Source organism: Apteryx rowi, unplaced genomic scaffold, assembly GCF_003343035.1.
Source record: "Apteryx rowi isolate R43461 unplaced genomic scaffold, aptRow1 scaffold_373, whole genome shotgun sequence".
Lineage (NCBI taxonomy): Eukaryota > Metazoa > Chordata > Aves > Apterygiformes > Apterygidae > Apteryx > Apteryx rowi.
The window spans coordinates 710117-730132 of record NW_020450230.1 but is presented as its reverse complement, the minus strand read 5'-3'; the positions used below and the strand labels follow the sequence as shown (position 1 = coordinate 730132).

The 20016-nt window shown below is 35.0% G+C and overlaps 1 protein-coding gene across 1 annotated transcript in view; it reads left to right on the top strand.

Annotated features, from left to right (window-relative positions):
* LOC112969900 (dystrophin) overlaps positions 1-20016 on the top strand; it is a gene marked incomplete at its 3' end in the record, with an annotated part of 817409 nt that overhangs the window by 105040 nt on the left and 692353 nt on the right. Inside the window, exons 8-10 of the mRNA XM_026073700.1 lie at positions 3746-3865; positions 15358-15459; positions 15564-15671. Coding sequence (XP_025929485.1) covers positions 3746-3865; positions 15358-15459; positions 15564-15671 — 330 coding nt within the window. The remainder of the gene's footprint in view (positions 1-3745; positions 3866-15357; positions 15460-15563; positions 15672-20016) is intronic.

Sequence of the window (20016 nt, the reverse complement as noted above, 5' to 3'; positions counted from 1 at the left end):
TATTTTACAATTTATAGTTAATATAATTTACAGTTTTCATTAACTTTAAACTGCCTCAAAGTGTCTAAGCTAAGTCTAAGTGTCTAAGGTAATTGTACTTTTTCTGGATATCTATGTCTTTTTTTTTTATGATACCATTGAAAATTTTGTTTTTATTGTGAGGATTTTGTGTTACTTCAGATAAATTGGGGAGATAAAATGAGAAACTTCCTACCTGTTCAAATATCATGGATGGAATTTTCTTTGGTTACTTGGATACCTTAAGTATTTATTTTTTTTATGTAGATATACAGAATATAGATATATAGAATATATAGATATCTGTATATAAAATATATAGATATATAGAATATCTAGATATATAGAATATAGATATTGTGACATTTCTTTAAATAGAGTCTTCTCTCACACTGAAAAGAGACCATTCTGTGATGAGTTATTTGCATCTTTGTAACGTGATTGGCACCTGACATATGGCTCTAAAATCAAAATAATGTAATATCTGCTATTGTCTCTTAATACACAGAGCCCCTAAAATTGGAAAAATTAGCAATTTGTATTTCAGTGTGTTTGGCTGATTTGCTCCTAAATGTAGGATACTCTCCCTTTCAGTCTATTTTAGCTGTGTAATTAACAATATTTTAAAGCTCTTCTAATTAACTATCTCAAATGCAGACATTTGCTAATTTTGGTGCCTGTATTGTATTTTGAGCTTCTGGGCTCCATACCAATTTTCATGTATTTGAACATCAGTTGCACATGGCAGCACATTCACAAAAGATATTGTTAATGGTCCATTTTTTTTCCCCCCTCTCTCCAGTCTGTGACGTTAAATTCCAGTAGTCTCTAAAATGTCTGTAGTAAGCTGCTGTGGGAAAGGGAAGTCAATCTCCTTCTGGCAGGGCATATACACAGACAGCTACATTTAGGTATTTGTAAGCATGTGTGTGTTTCTCTAAGTTTCTTACTTTGAGTCCTGTATTTCAGTACAAGGGATTGATAGGTTCTTACGGAAGAAAAAGTTTTGTCAAAAAAGGTAGAAGCTCCACTGCTGCTAGATAACTATTCTTCATGTTGACATTCATATCCAAATGACTATTTGCTCCGGTTATTAGTAGTGCTTTGGTCACTTTCTGGTCTGAAATTAGAGGACCTGTGGGGTTTGTTGTTGTTATTGCTGTCCCCATCCCTCAACGTCTACCCACATTTTAGGTCTCTGAAAAATTGCACTCTCTACATCAGGAGAGCTTGTTAGAAACTTGAATTTAAATGATTTGAACTGAGTGTGCTCCAGTCTTAAGACTGTCCTCAGTAAATTCCTGTTTCAACAAGCTCCTGTATACAAATGGTTGTCTCCAGTGAGTTTTGTGGTAGAAACAGACTCTCAGTGTTGAGTTTCAAGAACAGCCACTTTAACTCAGGGAGAATTGTATCTGTCTGGGGATCAGCAAATGGCTAAATTTTCTGATTTTGTGAGTTTCTTGTCTCTTCAAGTCTTTCACACTGTGTCTGAGACTCACACTTTCAAAGTACCCTCTACTCCTGCGTTTGCAGAGCATCGCTCATCCTCTGGTTTTGCTCCAGGATGCCATCTGTTAGATACCCACTAATCAGGAAATAAAAGTCACCTTCTCCTTAGCTGTAGACTTATGAAGCAATCTACTTATTGTCATAAAGCTGAAATAAGGAATTTGACCTAGAGAGAAGGAAATTGTGTTACGTGATCTGGATCAGGAGTACTCTGCCCCCTCTTCCTTGATCAAGTGTTGGGTCATAAAAAGCTGAGAAATCTGAATTCTASGGCCTGTTGTCATAGTCTGGCACGCTTCACAGTCCTTCACAACTGCGTTGCAGTCGTAACTCTCTGAAGCAGACGGCAATCCCAGGTATGAACGTCAGAAAAAGGAGGACTCTTATGAACATATTGGCTCAAAAGCTGTGCCCACAAAGGAATTAAGACTCTGAAATGTGTTAGGGTAAGGAATTTATGACTAAAAAATGTACTAGAGTCTGAGTTTCTTTTCTGTGACCCATAGTCACATTCTATTTTATTTTGTTACACGTTATTTTTAGATAAAAGATGTCTTGCCAAACAAGTTTAAAATGCCTAGCTAATCCTCAGGGAGGACACGTTCTCCTACCTAAGTGAATTCTTCTGCTGAATGAACCGGTAGAAAAAATGCAAAATTGGTAAAATTAACATAGTTCAGAATACAGTCAAGATTTTCACTGTGACAAGGCATAGACAGTTAGACATGTTATTTTTCAAACTGTGCCTATCATACTTATTTGCACTAATCACTAGAGCACACTCTACTGAAGTGTGGAGGACACAACCCAGGACTTTGGTTCCACACATTCTTCTGCTGGCTAGCAGCTACCTGCAGACACTTTATAAAGTGTGTCAGGCAGGATGTGATCCTCAGGATGTTGTTTTGCATGTGTGGTTTTGGAGCAGGGGAGGGGTGCGTTTCAAGAGTTGCATAAGAAACAAAACAACACAGTAAATTTTCACAAAATAGCAGATAAATATTAGGAGTTTAAAATGTTGCTAATGCACTAAGATAAAGCTGGAGATAGGTAACTAAAATCTGACAGAAGCTGGTCTGGTTTAGTTTTGGTTAACAAACTATAGCAAAGTAGGGTTTCACTCTTTACTTCAAATGAAAGGGGAAAAAAATAAAGAGGAGGTACTGAAAACCACCAAGGAGATGTTTCTAAGGTGTTACCTTAAATCTTTTCTTCTTCTTTTTTTGTTTTGGGATGTAGGTGAAGTGTAGAGGGGAAACACTGTCAGTTGTAACCTGAAGAGAAGGGACGGGAATCAGAGTCCCCCCAGCCCTTCTCTGCGCGCTGTGAGGAAGGAGGGCAGCGATTGATTAGATCAAGTCTGGGGAATTGCGGGAGGGTCGGAGAGGTGCACGCTTGCCATTTCTGTGAAGAGTCACAGGAATTTGATAAAGTCAGGCACTATTCAAATGTCAACATGGGCAGGTTTGAGAAAAATGTTTTCACTTCCAGCACGTTATTATTTCTCAGCAAAAGATTGTCCTCAGTCTCATTGCAGCCTGCAGCTGGAACTGGATTAAAGGGAAAGGAGGTTCTTTCTTAGACTTTCAGAAATCACAAAATGCCTCTCAGTCTCTTTCCTAGTTTCTGCGGTAAATGAGACAAGGGTGCTGCAGGTTTTTCCTGACCTTGAGTCGTCTCCTGAGTAGTTTCATCCTATGTTATTAATGTTGTAGGTGTGCCAGACGGAAGATAATATGTGGCTGTTTAATGAAGGAGTATGTCATTTTTAACATTTTTTTAACCTTTGCAATATTCTAATATTTTAATATGGTAATATGAAGTATAAAATCGAATCCAGTTCTATTTAAAAAGTGCAGGCTACAGTACACATGCTATACTGATATCTGTAAATTAGCAGCTGCATCAACTTCACAAATGTTTTCTCAACCCAGATTTTCAGTCTGATATTTTGTATGAAGAATTAGGACTTGTGAGTGAGTAATAGTAAGTAATTTTCTTGAAAGTAATGGAAGTCTGCAAAATATGCTTATGTTAGCATATACATGTGAATGCAACAAAATATACTTACGTTACTTATTATTCACATCAATAGAGATTATAGCGCTCTCATAGGTGATTAGTTTTTCCCATTGATCAGGCAGCGAGACTTCAAACGCACAGAGTTTTTGCAGTTTGGAATACCTTTTCTAATATGTGTATATTTTAACTATAGGCATTTCAAGAAGATTTGGAACAGGAACAAGTCAAGGTGAATTCTCTTACCCACATGGTAGTGGTGGTGGATGAAAACAGTGGAGACAAAGCTACTGCTGCTCTGGAAGAACAGCTTCAGGTAATGATTGAACTTCTGTCTCTCAGAGAATAAGCAATCGATGGCATTAAGAATTAATAAGGTTGAATAAGAATTGTTAGTAATATTGGGTATATCTCAAGAGATATTTCTGGGTATGAGCTCAAATATTTTTGTAGGATGTGACTTTTATGTAGATGGATAGATGCACGTATTTTGGTATTAAAAAAAAAAATCCTTTATTTAAAATAGTGCTTGTCCTGAGGAAAAAAAAAGAAAAAAAACCAAGAGGTACATTTCCTTACTAAACTGCTGTGAGAATAAATGCTTTCAGACAGTACAGAAAATCTTACTCTGTTCTCTATTACAACTTTCAATTTGACTGATATGTTTGAAAGTTTTGGTGACTTTGGAGTTACTTATAGCTATACTAAAATACCTGTCCAGAAAATTGTCTCAAACTCTTTGTTTCCTCACATTTGTATTTTCGTAAGATTAACAGATTTGATATCTGATATATGTCAAAATGTGACCACACTATATATTCCTGAGCAAAGGAGACACTTCACAATGGTTTCATTTGTTTGACAAATAGACTGCTGGTCTAGACTGAGCCAGTATTACATTTCCTTTGCTTCTATCAGTAAAAATTCTCAAAAGTAGCCTGGGAATAAATCACATTTGAAAATCTTGCCCCTTTCACTCCTCAGTCAATTTTGTTTACAGTCATTTTGTAGCAGCTTTATTCTGTCTTTTCCTTCCCTTGGTGTACAACTATCACTTGTACCATAGAATTTTGAGAAATAAATAGTACCCACTACATATTCAACCATGTTCATCACAGGGTGGAGGATATCAGCCATCCAGTTAGGAGCAATGTATGACTGATGGCATGAAGTTGCTATTTCACAGGAATGGCAGGTCTTTACCCTTTATTCCAAACCACTGCTGACACTGAATTTTGACCCTATCAATTGCACTGGCCTGTAGTTTCAAGAAAATCATATCAATAACAAACCTCCGGATTTGGCCAGTCTTGGTCAATCTGACCTTTTGAGGAAAATTCTCTCCTGTTTTCTGCTAATATTGGCCAATAAATATGTGATGTGTTSCTTTATATATCACGCTGCAGTTGATGGTGGATGCAACTGCAGCTTGACCACAGGCTGCCTGATGTTATGAAACAAGTGGGTTGTGTTTCAGCTTCTGCATGGCTCCCAAAGCCAGTGAATATAAGGAGTATGCTCAAGATTAGCAGGCAAAAAATAAAAAAGTAAGGTCTGTTGTTTTTCACAGTGATAAGTTTCTAGCTTAATTTATTAGTGACTTCTAAACAACTGCTCTTTCTGGAATGTTTTTGAGACTAGGCAGTGCAGGAGGGATTAAAAGCAGAAGCAATCCAGCAAGAATGACAGACATGTTTTTAAACCATATGTTAAAATTAAAAGCTTTCCGTGAATATAAAATACTATCCCAAACAAATGTATCATCCACAAAACTCATTCTGCTTGCTCTACTTAGAAGGGTCTTACTACGTTTAGACAGGGCCAGTCACAACCTGATGCTAAGGCTACATTACACTTTCAGCTGGTTCTCAAGTCGTAGATTCAGCTTCCTTAATGTTTAGCTAAGATTTTAAGACTGCATCTATGGTTTGGTGAACCCAGCAGTCTTAGTCTTGCAGTCATCCAGACCAAGGATCTGATCAGATCATTCTGTGAATGGACAAGGGGAAATCCAATACTGAGTTTCCTTTCAATGTGTAGTTAGAAGACTGATTTGAAAGACACACAAAGCCTGGGGCTGGAAAACTGGTCCCTGCTATTCTAGCTGTAGCTTGAATGCCTACTATTTATTTTTTAGAGACACAAGCCAATAGAAAAACTAAGTGCAGGAATTGTGGAAGGGGTTAGGCCTTCTGCATCTGGGCTACAATGAAAAACTTGTAAATTTGTTTTGTTGTGCAAAATATTGGTAATTTTGGTAAAGGAAAGAAAAAAATGAGCGGTCTTATTGACAAAAACACAATGAAAAAACTGTTTATTAAATTTCTGAATATAAGAGAAAATAAGTTGTGTCTTTCCCTATTACTGCAGGAAGGCATGAGACAGTTTAAGGCACATTGAACAACCTTTATATTGGTAGGAAACAATTTTTATAGCAATTTATAAAGGAAATACATTTTCATAATTGGAAATTAAAAGCTATAATAGGGTCAGTTTGGCCTRGATAATTTGCAGCATCTTCCCTGCTGCAAAAAAAGAAAAGAAAAAAAAAAAAGGATGCTGATTATTGCAGCCAAAGTAGTATGCCTTGTAATTTAGAGAGAAATATGGATGTATTCTTTAATATTATCTGAAATTCTGGATGAAATTTAGTGATCATTTTCACCTTTTCCTTTGTTGTTTTCATTCTCTGAAATTAAATACTGCGTAAGATTTTGACTTTTTTTCCCAAGTTTTCTATAGATGTTTTGTTGTTTTACTTCCTGGAGGAGCAGGAGAATCTGAATTTATATTGTGCTAAATATAACTAGCATGAAATTTATGATTCTTATGGATGGATCAATATTATCATCACCTGATTTGGGAATCTTGGCTTTTAAAAAAAATTCTTAAGGAATATTTTAATTCCTGTCAAAGCTGTACTCAACTGCTGTCCCCTTTCTGATGATGGAAGGAAGTATATAACAAGTTTAAGGAAGTTTTATCTGTATTCCAGACCAACAAAAAGAGTTTGTTGTTTCATAACTTTTATTTCATTACTCCTGACAGAAGTAATGTGATTCCCTGTTGTAGTCAAGGAGAAGGATATTGCATGTAAGAACCTGCATTGTTATGCAGAGTGCAAGTTTACTTAAGAACAAGAGATTTTTCTTCTGATGAGAAATTCTTGCATGTGGTATATTTTGCTGTAACAAAATATCATCACCCACTCACAAGTGCTTAAAGGCATGTTCCTTTTAAAGATACCCAGTATGTGTGGATTTTTTAATGCTAGTAATGGCTACATCAAATTGACAAGGGATTTTTTTTAAATAAGCAAGATCAAATAGTGAATGTGTGTCCATTCATGTTTTTGTAGCCAAATTATGGTTATCAAGCAATACTAAGAACACAATGTTCTCTTAAAATATTATTCGGAGGAAGGTCATTGTTTCTTTCCCATCAGTTTCACAAACAAGAAAAATGTATTCACGGTCATGTGACCTCTGGACATCTCAAGAATGAGATATAGACACTCTCTGATTTTTACTTTCTCTAAAGGTACATTTATAGCATTATAAACAGTCCGATATTGAAAGAACACTAGGGCAAAATGAAAGGGCCAACTTTTAAAGTAAGGAATGACAGAACTGAATTTGTTTGTGAGTATGAATCATAATGCAGCTTTTATTGAGTAATTTCTGACTTTTCACATGCTCTCAGTCTTTCTAGGTATTCTGCTTTAAACTATACCTCTTCCTAAATCCAAGACTTTGAGCAATATGAGCAATACTTTGAGCAAGACTATGTGGCAATAATCAGAAGATACTATAAAGAGAAAACTCTTTGTATGGGAAAATAGGGATTCAAAATTGCTATGACAAAATTATCTGTTCACAATTCTAACACATTTTTTAGATAGCTGTTGAATCAGTGTTCTTTTTTTCAGAAGTCTATGGTGTATCCTTATTCCATCCGACTTGTGGCAGACCCCTCAAACTGCCTTTGCACTAGGATTTGCAGCAAACCTCCACAGGTTCTATCTCTTTGAACTACTTCTTCCAGGAAGTTTCCAATTCAGGCTCCTATCACAGCAGTGCCAGATGCAGAAAAGAGTGTCTTCTAGTGGATTATCAAAGGCACAACTAAACCAATCGCATCATTTTTTGTAAAATAGTCTTTCTCTATAATTTACTATTAGCACTCTATAATCTACTATTGGCACTCTTATCCAAATCACAAGATCATACCTTGCAGTCTCATGTAAGATTACATGGATAACTTTTTTGTCATTCCTTTACCTCACACAGAGTTCCAGATGCTGGAGTCAACTGATGGAAGCATGCTTTTATACTACCCAGAACAAGAAATTTATTGCAGTTTATTTTCTTGAAATCTGTATGATAGAAAGGTGATTCCCATTAAATACCATTTCTAAATTTTCCGCTGCCTAATTCTATAAGCTATTACTGTTTTTGTAGTTCAGCATTTCATTATGAACATCATGTCAAAAGGAAATAAAGGGAGATCCTCTGAGTATGTCTGTACTTTCATTTCTCTGTTTCACTGTAAATCCTCTTCTACATACATTTTTTTTATGGTTTATCATTTAAGAGTACCAGGATTTGAGGAAGTTAATGGCAACATTTTTGCAACCCAAACCTGTCCTAAATTGCCTTTTGACCCAAAGTGTAAACAACCAACCAGGCAATACCATCCCGTCTTCTAAAGGCAATTATTTGAAAAACCCTAAATGAATGACACACCAGCGGTACATTTGCAATAAAGCTAGTAGCCTAGATGTTCTAAAAATTTGTCAATTTTTAGCTTTTGTTTTAAGAGAGTTTAGTATTTCACTGTCTCTCACACTTAAAAAAATACAGTGCCCTTTACTGTAACTTCAGGATGAACTTAAATGGACTATTAGTATTGGGACATGTTGGCTGAAATCAGGACAAGGGATAATCCTACGCTGGTGGTCAGTTCTCCAGGTTCACAGTTCAAGAAGTACATCAGTATTTGAACTACGATTCCTTCCACTCTTTCAGAAAGGAGAAAGTAATTTCCTTCATTTTGCTTTTATTACCCAAGAAAGTGATAAGATTTCTGTTTTTTTAAATCATTAAAGCCCAAGATTTCTGTAGAGAAGCTATCAATCCATTCGGCTGGGAGGTATAATTGTAGCACAGACAGACATCTGTGTGCTATCTTTAATCTGGCTAATTTGGGTGCCAATAGCAGCAAATTAGTAATGAGCCTGGGACTTAGAATAGGTAGTATATGTTTGCCTGAGATGCTGAGAACTGACGCTTCAGAAATACATTACTGAATACTTTACTGAAATTGCTTAGTCACTTGGGGAGCACAGCCCAGGCAAGGAAACAAAGCAGCACTCTCTGATCTATCAATCATTACTTCACGTTTAAATTCATCTTCAGTATCTAGTTACGTGGACCTTGGTATCCCTAGTCACAATAATCTTCTTAATCTTCCAGACTTTCTTGCCAACTGCTTGTATTGTGTTCAGTAGTATAAAGCAGATCCCTTGCAAACAGATGGTTCCAGAAGTTAAAGTAAACTAGGAAAATACCTCAAGTGGAAGAGTGAAAAATTGAAATGAAATATGAAAACAAATGGGAAAAAGTTTAACCAGGATGTTATTCTATGTTGGCAAACAGTAGGTTCCAGCAAAGAAGACTATGACAAAGTATGATAAAATAAAAAGATATTTGATGTCTACTGCACTACATAAATTAGAATATGTACAACTGAGATTTTTTTTAACAGTGTGGAAAAAAATGTTGAAAGGACTGTGAATTATTGGACATGTTTGATCTAATTTCATAGTTTGGCAGAATCGCATGTTCTCCAGTAAGATATCAGATCATGACTAAGATCTAAAATAAACAGCACATGCCCAGTCATAAGAGGCAGAATCAATTATTTTTAAATTAGCTGTGTGAAGAAAGCCAGGCAATCCAAATGGATGGAAAGTGGGAAACATTCCAGCATTACAGCTGTAACCTAGAATCCAAAGTCCTACAGAAAAGGTGCCTGAAGCAAAACTCAAATTTGATATCCAGCAAAAAACACACATGAAACTCAAAATGAGGTTGTCAATTTAAGCATCAGTAAAAATGATTGAATCGTCAAGCAAATAGGGCTTTTAACAGTTTTGATTTGGACATTKGTGTCTAAGCCAGTATTTTATGAGAGCCCACATTGGGCTATTAAATGCAAAGTTCAAACATTAACAGTTTAAATAAATGGAATTCAGATATTGCTGTGGTAAGTTTACCCCATTAAAGAAATATATAGAAATAGATGTGTGTGAATGGAATACAACAGAAATGTTTCATTTGTAACTGGCCTAGTGGAGAAGTGCCTGATACTGGGATCAAACATGCCGAATGGTCAGTGTTAATAAAAACACAGTACATACGTAAAGCCATGGGGCTTAAGCTGTTATGAGGAGGTGTGCAAAATTTCATGCCTTTCTGTGCAGGAGGACTGTTACCACAGTCCATTTACTGTCCTTAGAAAATATTATCTCTCCTTTCCTAAGTGTGCAAGAAGGTTGCTTGGATTTGGGCAGGGGGAGGAGAGGGAGTTTCGGGTGGTATTTGCAAATTGAATATAAGTACAAGAGAGGTGATCTGGTGGCAGGCACGCTCGTTTGTTAGCGCATTTGCCAGAAAAGCGCAGTGGAGCAAAGTCTGAAGCTTGGTTATGTATCTGTCAGCCTGTTTTTTTAGAGTAGAGAAAAACAAAAGTGTGCATTGTTTTACAAAGGCTTATTAAAACCATCTAAGTGAGATATTGATCCGGATCAGATTTTGTAGAAAGTGAACAGTTATTGCTATATAGTTGCCAAGACTGCATTTTCCAAGCTGCTGTAATTCAGTTTTGTGGTATCTTCATAGTAACAAAACCAGATTTTTTTAAAGGGATTGGGATGGTGATTCCTAAGCTATTTTATAGACAGAGGTAAATAAATGTGTATGTATAAAACAATTTGAAAAGTTATATAAAAGATATTTACACATTTAAAAAGTCTTAAAAGACTGACAGGAATTTATACTGGCTTCAAATTAACATTGCTGAAGCTGTTAAGTTTTATTCCATACGCCAAAAAAAAAGGGTGAGTCTTATTTAAGAGAGTTACTAGTACAGAAAGCAAAAGTGTCTCCTGAAACAAATTATCCATAGATATGTTAACATTGCTTGGAAAAATAAAAGTAAACATAATTAAAGTGGTTCTTATGGACAGTAGGTAGTTTGTGAGATTACAGCTAGCCTAGGTGAGTGTAGATATTAAATCTATGTTTAACGTTGTACACTTGATATAATAGTATGTGACGTTTTGTGAGGCTCTGTGTTTATGCCGCTGCTGTGAACTGGCTATTTAGATGTGTAACACCCAGACCCCATTAGCTTCATTCCGGGGACTTATCAAAAATGCAGCTGTGGATGAAGACTCAAATCTGTATTTAGCGCTGTTAAACCAGAGGACTGAACTAGCAAAACAGCTGCTGCAGTCTGACTCTTTTCTCAGTAAAGTATGGGAAATTACATCTAGCCCAGAGAAATCCCTGAATACCATAAAGAAGCCAGGAAAGGCAGGGAATTTTTACTCTAATTATACCCAGGAGACCATCAGTCGCCGAAGGACTCTTGCAGGCTTATTCAAATGAGAGCCCTCCGAGAGCAGGCTCCAGGGACCTGTGCTGGAAAGAGCTCTCTGTTAGATGTGCCAAGTGCTTCTCCATGGCCCTTCCCCCTGCTGAGGGCAGGGACCTGAGAGTGTCATTCTCACCGTCCCATATGTACTCCTATTATTCAGGGTATTATCCTTTGGTTGATGATGATATATGGGTAGTTCTTGTAAAAATATGTCAAAATAACTGAAGAAAGTTAAAAAAAAAACCCTGCATACTCTGCTTACTGCAGCACAGGAGAAACTCAATGAATGTAGTGAATGTTTCTTTTTTCTTTAATAGATTTGGCATATAGATAAAAACATATTTCCACCATTCCTCATTACAGCAAGGAGCACTTAGTCTTACTTTAATAAAGAAGTATCTTCCAGATAAACTCTTCTATTAGTTGCAGACTTGAGGCTTGTTATTTCACTTTTTTATACATTCAATCCACTGTTCCCAAGAGTTGCATTGTTTTTATTCATTTTATCCTATTCCCATGCTTTCTTAATTTGACCTTTTTGCAGGTCAAAATTTTTTTGCAATGTTTTAGCTTCAGCTTTTTGTATTCATAAAGAACGTTCTTTCAGAGGCCTCTTATTTAAAACAAAAAAGATTTATTTTAAAGGCAGATTTCTCTGAAAGGCATTTCAAGGGAGCAAGAAGGTATTTTGATTTTTACTCTGAATTCAATCTGTTTCTCAGGAGATTTGATTTCCCTGGTGTTGTTAACAAAACTCTTTGTGTAGCCAGAGTTTCCAGACATCACTCAGGCTACTTATAGGGTGAAATACCATTTGTTGGGAAGAAACTGGTAGAATTGAGCACCATATGATTTGGTAGTCAATCCCTACCTTATAAATAAACAGCTTTTACATGATGTTTCTGGTCTGAAAATGTGTCTTAAATCGATTTAACCACACAATATATCTTGGTGTCACATTTGTTATGATCTCATGAAAAATAACAGGTTTAAGGCAGGTCACAGTGTCAACCCTTTTATCAGTGCAGTTACTTAGCCATTTTACTTGTTTTTACATATATATATATATATATATATATATATATACACATTGTCTTACTGTGACAAAAACAGGGTCGTTTTTATGCCTCTTTGGAATGATATAATCAAAATGGAGGTTTGTACTGACTTAGCAAAACTTGCTTAGTATGCAGATCAATGGGTTTCTTGGAATAAAGGCAAAGGCAGGTATTTGATCTTGTACTCTTGAGTTTTTAGTATTTTCTAGCTGAGCAAAAAGTACTTTTCAAGGTAGATCATAGTGATACTGGAAAGTGATACTATAGATGCTAAGAGCAAACTATTTCTTATTCTTTACAATACTGGTTAAAAAATGTGCTGCCCATATATGAGCTATTTAAAAATTAGTCAACTATGTGATATTTTTAAAAAGGTCCTTTTTATAAATAAATGATTTCTTGCTTTATTTATAAAACATAAAAAGAATGCCATATAATAAAAGTCTGCAATACGAAAAGTAGCATAGAAATAAAGAACTAAGTTTGGTGTTTAGTCTGTGAGGAGTTTGCTGCAGCACAGTGCATAGCTTCTATTTAAGCAATCAAACGCAATGCGCTGATGTATGTGAAGGGATAAAGTAATTGAGAACACACTTGACAGAACACCTATTTGAGTGTCTGTTGCTATTGCTATAATAGCTATCAAGGAGAATGATGGTTGTACACCAGTGACCAGGACATTCATTAAATGTGATTCCTTGATCTATGAGTGGTTACAGCTTACCTACATATCTCTGTGGTAAGTATGTATTAATATGGGACGGTGCTGAATCACGCAGTTAGTGGTAAAATGGGAGCAATTTAAGTGTAGCTTAACTGTTCCTCGGAGGGAGTCARTCCCTCCACACTATGCTGAACTTTGTAGGCGTTCTAACATCAAGTATCTAAAATGACGCTGCATGGTATGGAGTAGGTATATCTTAAATACAGGTCCATTTAATTCATATTCTAGAGAACATTTCTGATGTTCTCCTTAAAAAGAGTTTGGAAAAAGCAATATTTATATTCTCTAACCACTATTTGGGAAGTGAGTAAAAAAGAAAAGGTAAAATCTAATTCCAGTTACATAAGCATTTTTTTCAACACAATAAAATTAGTCAAAATGTAATTTATAGAGAAAAGGCTTTAGTGAGTGTGCATTATAGTATTCATAGTATTCATTCTRCATATTTATGGGGTCATGGATTTTCTGTAAATGGAGAAAATTGATTTTTTGATTTTTTTTGGATGAGCTGATTGTCAGTAATTCTCTGCAACTGTTCTGTATGACGCAATTTTATTTAATGATGAGTGGGTAAAATGAGTGGGTAAAATATGTTACTGTACTGTACTTTATTTCCTGATTAGTTGAAGGCATAAATGTTTCATGAATAAGTATTTGTGGATGTTAATTTTGAAATCAGTTTTCTGAAATATTCACAGGCATAACTAGCTTTTTTTTAGTTAATGTTTGAACTGGTAATCTTTAATAACATTAAGTTTTATGGCAATCAAAAAGTGACATACACAGCTCTGAAGTGATTTTAATGTAAAAAATTAAATTCTTTGTTTGGGGAAATTACTTTTTTTTGGTCTACATCAAATTAGGAAAAAAGACAAATGTGCATTATGTAATTCCAAATATAGACCAAACCCATGGACTTAACATTAAATCTAAAAAACAAAACAAATGCCTCAAAACCTACTTCATATTTATGCAGTAAAAAGTATCAGCAGATGGATACTTCCAAGTCTTACAAAGTCACATATTTAAGCTGTTTTAGATGGGGCACAGTTTTGAAATTAGCCTTATTGTGGTAGTTGATCAGAGGTAATTTTCATTTTTCTAAACTGTGCCAGTATCTAATATGATATGACTCAATGGAATGACAATTGACCATTTAATCTGTAAGATTTATTATAGTTTTTGCTTTCATTAAATAAAAAACATAGCATAGCATCTGCTGACTGACGTAAAATTGATATGTCAGTTGTGGGCCTTGCAAAGCCACAAGTTCTAATGGCAGCCTTGAAGTCTTACCTTTCATTTCCTAGGAAGTGTAATGTAAAATTCTTTCATTCCTGATAGAAAATACAGTTGGATCTTGTACCTACATTTCAGTTAGATAATATATTAAACCCTTGGCTTTAAAAATTCACTATTTGAATGCTATATTTTTGCTAACAGTAAATTGTAGCCTCTGTGAAAGAATAAATTAATTCCTTATTTCTTGTTGAAAAAAAAGGAAGAAACTATTTTTTTTGACAAGAAATAGGTTTGAGGAATTCAGAGGTATGGAATATCCTACGCATTTTAAATGGTTTCTTATTTGGGAGGAGCTTTATAATTTGCATTTGGTACTGCAGGATAATTACATCATTGTAAAGTGATCCGCTAAAAGTTTTATAGTAAGTTGCATCATCACAGCTGTAATAACTCTCATCCTCTCTCTTACACATTTTTCTCTGAAGTGTAAAACAAAAATAAAGTGATAATGCTTAACTCCAGCTAAAATAAAGGAAAAGGAGCAACATAGTGGTTTGTGCAATTTTAAAACATATGTAGTAGCATGCACTAGAAATTTACAGAAAACCTCAGTGGTGTTTGTGCTCATCTGTTAGCTTATAGGATTTTTTTCCCCAATAAAACTCACTGCAACATTGTAAAAGAGAAAAGAATTTAGATCAACTAAGTTGACAGTGCTGCTTTAGAACTGGAAGCTTTAGTGCTATGATCAAATATGCGGGTGCTCTAATTACATGTCGAGTAGTTACATTTTTGGGCATCATAAAATTTTGGAACTGTTTTTTCAGCACATATTGCCAAAGACTTAATAGAATAATATGTCTGGAGATTAGTATTAAAATTATCTCTCTCTTTTTGGCTCTATTGCTTTTCCTATTCTCTCCATTTCAGTCTTATCTCAAACAGTGATAATGTCTACTTCAGTGTGACATGCAACATATTTTAAGGACCTAAGGTTGTAAAAAAAAAAAGAGTTATGAAAGTGTTTTCACAAAAATTTGTAATACCGTAAGAAATCTGATGGTCTTGTTTTAAAAAACATAACCAAATGAAGATATTTATTGTGGGTTTCTTTCCTTCTAGCACTTTGGAGACCGGTGGGCTGCCATCTGCAGATGGACAGAAGATCGATGGGTCCTTCTGCAAGACATTCTTCGTAAATGGCAGCATTTTGCAGAAGAGCAGGTGAGTAGTGTTAGCAGTTATAAATTGGAGTGTTCTTCAAAAAATTGCACTAGGAATGGCCTGACTGAAGCCTTTTCATTCTGTTCTCTCCAATTTTCTTTCAGTGCCTTTTTGATGCATGGCTTACTGAGAAAGAGGGTGCTGTGAGCAAAATTCATACCACTGGCTTTAAAGATCAAAATGAAATGCTGACCAATCTACGCAAATTAGCTGTATGTATTTTTAATTGTCCTGTTTTAAATTTAGCTTTCCCGTTCATTAGTCTGAATGCACCCGGTTTTATCCCACTCTCAAACAGTATAGTTTAAGAGAACAGCTTTTCATATTTCTGGGAATGGATGTTTTCTCAAGGGCATGAAATTGTTTGGTCCATGGTCTTGCTGATCAAGGAACAAACAGGCACAGATTTTTTCTTTGCCTGTCTCTTCAGTGAAAAGTTTATGAACTGAAGTAGCATGTATGTCTTAATAAGACTTCTTTTATTTTGAAAGTTTCTTTGCTGATGTCATTGATATACACGTGTGTGTGGCTGAGTCACATATATATGTGCAAGCACATATACACATATGAATAAGTACTGATCATACAGCAAAACTTGATAAACATTCCTTAAACTTGAAAAAGCTAAAGACTCAAAAGTTGTGAAATACTTTAAGTAATATTAGTTTACAACACTACCTCAGCTGTACATACATACAATACACCCTTTTCCATGTGTCATCTACTTCACTCTTCAGAAAATATTCTTCATTTTGTCATCTATAAGCAGGGAATATACTTCTGAGTAGTCTAGAAAGATGCCTTGCCTGTAAAGCTGGGAAACTTGGCACAGTCTAGACTTCCAGATGGTTTTATTGCTTTAGGGCCTTTGAAAAGAAAATGGGATGTTAGGTTCTGTTTTCGTACATAAGAATGACTACTTATGCATTTGAAGGAAAGGAAACATTCATCTCCACGCTTATGCTAAAGTAGGTAAATTGTCATTACAGTAAATAGAAACTTCAATGGTAATCTGTTTAAGGAGTCATTACTATTTATTTTGTCAAATAGACTAAAGAGCATCCTAGTCATTATTGCAAGACTTGTTTTTGCAGTTCACATACTAGAATTTTCAGGCATGAACTATTTTGAAGTTATTACAAACAATGCGATTATACAATAGGATCAAATTTAGATTTTTAAAAAATATTTTTAAATTAAAGTCTTTCTCATTGTCTGCCTGAATTAAAAATAGAAATATTTGAGCTTTTGGTCTATGAAAATCTCATGATGCTACTGAGTTTTAAGTAATTCTCTGAGGTTTTTAAGATTCACGTATTTTACAGTCACTTACACAAATGTAAATATTTTGTTTGTTTTTTAAACAAAATAAAAAATTCTTACAACTTTTTTTTTTTTTAATTCATAAGTATCTTACAGCTGGTTCAGAATCAGTGGTGGATGTCCCTATTGATTCATACAGTGACTAAGAATTTAATTGAAAGTTGAAATTTGTCAAAATTTCAGACACAAAATTGTGATTGTCAGTGAAATTACAGTTAAGAAACTGTAATTATTATGCTCTCCTTCCTTTTTTTTTTTCAACTGTATAACTCTTACTGGGCTAATAAAACAGTATATTTGGAATTGCAGACATTTATTTTGATTAAAGTTTATTTAGGATTAAGCCAACTGCTATGTAAAGCAAAGGAAGCCTACACAGAGTCAGTTTTCTCAGTTTATATGCTTCTTGCAAATTCTAGTAATTTAACCACTAAAGAAGCTTGAGGGTGACTTCAAGTCAGTCTTTTATTAATGAGTAATTAGCTAGAAGCAGCACAGGATGTTTTAGACCCTACATGAAGAGAAATTTATGGAGAAAAATTCAGATTTATTCAGTAATGTAATACCTTTGGGATTTGGCAAGATGTTGGAGGAGATAGGAACTGGAGTTTGAAACATAATAAATTGTGAAGTAGCAGGGTATGAAAGGCTTGAAAGTGTTATGGATAAGACCGGTTTGGGTCCCTTTCAAAATTGATTGGAAATATGATGTCAAGAAGGAGATACTTTAATAGTATTTTCATAAATTTCGTTAATGAAATAAATACACATTCTTACAAATTTAATTATAGTGTCTGCTTAAACTGTTAAGTATTACTGTAAGTAAAGCATTGCCATTCTTTCATGAAACTAAATGTTTGAACATGATAGTAAATAAAGTGATTCCTCAGTCCCTCTGAGCCTCAACAAGAATCRTGTCATGCTTGACAGAACAGTTGGGGTTTTTTAATAGCAACTTAATCTTCTTTTTTCCAGGTGAATAACTTCTGGTGTTTTTAGAAAAAGCTGAACCATAATGTAATGGTTTAGCTATTTAAATGCTGATGGTATGCTGGAAAAAATATGGCCTGTTTAGTCTCTATGATTTGTAGCAGAAAGATATTTTCTATTGGGTTTTAGACATAGTAGCAGTCTTCTCCAAATTCTAGTGAGTACATATTTTACCTGCACACAATAGCAAATTGTCAGGGCTTTTGTAGAAGAAGATTTACTATTTTAGTCTTCTCTGAGTCACAGGGGATTTGTATTGATGCATTACCCACATGTAATTTTTTGCCAGGGAACATACTCTTCCACTGTTGAACTGTTTTTTAGAAATAGGGAGAAAAGAGATCATGGTATCCTGACACTGAGCATAGTATCCTGACACTGAAGTTCAAAGCATGCTTGTCTTTTGGCATATGACATTTTAGACGTAGAGGTGTGTTTGGATGTAGTGAAGGAGAAGCTGTCATGAAAAATCTCCTTTATAATTAGGCCAGCTTGTTCCACGATTGTAATGGGAGGTCTGTGAGGCAGTGAACAGAATTAATAGACTTTCTCTTACTAATACAAAAAAAAAAAAGTTTACATTGATAACAGTATGGTAGCTCAGTTCCTCTGCTCTCTAATCATTTCCAGCAGCAAATTACAGTATTAGTATCCTACATACAGCGTCCTTTCAAAAAGAAGTTCAGTTAGAACCAACCTCATATTTTATATCTTGAGAATTTCAGTTTTGGTATCACAATATGGTATGAGACCTTCCAGCATGTTTTTCCTACCTCTCTTATATCCACAACCTGGCACAATTAAGGTCATGTTCTTTAGCTAGATTTGAATCTCTTAAGCCTGAAGGCAATTTCGGATGATACTTTGTTAAACCATTTAGCATTATGACTGTTCATTTGAAATTCAACAACCCTCTAAAGAGCCTTAAATGATTTTTTGTTTATTTTGGGGGGGTTATTTTGAGTCTGTTGAGATGCTGTTCACAGTGTGAAAAAAAAAATATTCTTATGTCATATTAATAAATACATAGTAACAAATACAAGGTAAAATACTGAAGAGAGAGCAGGTGGTAGTTTTCATGCATGTTCACAGTTCAAGATAACTGTGAAGAAATCTGGGTTTAACTATTATTTGCTAACACAGAAATACAGAATGTTTTCTTCTTCACAGTAATTCTATCTCATGTTGCTCAAGTGGGAGGAAATACACTTTTAGTTAAGAAGGCCTTTGAAAGTGAGGACTATTATTCCTTGAAGTAGATTTTCATTTACCAACACTCCCTAAACTGATATTCAGTATGCATATATTTTCAGACTTTGATAAAGATTTTGAGTAAGCAGAAGGAAAAGGATTGATTCTAAATCAAAATCTCTACACATGGATTCCTTTTTTAGTGATTTTGTGCTGGGAGATTTTTGACAGCCCAAATTCTGATTGTTTATTTGACTTGGTATAAACAAACATATGTTTCTCCAAAACTTGATTCATGCTAATGATTTGACTGCAGGCTCACCATTGCTAACAAATGATAGTTCTTTGTAGGTTTATTCTCAGGTATGATTCTGCCAAACTGGGAGAAGGAGGCAAGTTAAAACTTATTTTGAATAAACCTGTATAAATTAAGTTTTATTATTCAGTTTGGCATCAGAATACCCTAATGTATGGAGACTGGGATACACTCTGAGCAGTGGGGGCCAGAGTTTCAAAATCCATTTAGTAGAGGAGAGATTCTGGATGTCCTGAACATTATGGTGTTGTCCCTTCCCTTTCCTCACTTATATCACTCAAGTTTCATTGTTGTTTTTTCCCAGCTGAAGTGAATGGGTGACTGGAAATATATTTTTGGTTAATGCAGCAATTCACTTGGTTCTAACTGTGCATTAAAACTGATACCAAGTCAGCTGATTTCTTCTTATTTTATCTACAGTACCCACAATGTTTATTTGTCAGAAATTTTGTTCAGATAAAACTCATTATTGCAAGAAATTCTGTGTGTTTCCAAATAATCACAAATGGCTTCTTTCACAGGATTTGTTCTGTATTTGTATGTAAAAGTTTATTTCCTTCGTCGTTAACTCTCTTCTGGGACCTAATTAGTCTAAAGGGCAGAAAAACTGTTTAGGCATTGCTGCTTTGCATATGTATTACCACTGACTTCTCTTCATCTGTTTGTGATGCTGATGGGTACTTGCTCCAGTTGTAAAATATTTCCTTAAAATAACTTTTTTATTGCCCCCCMCACAC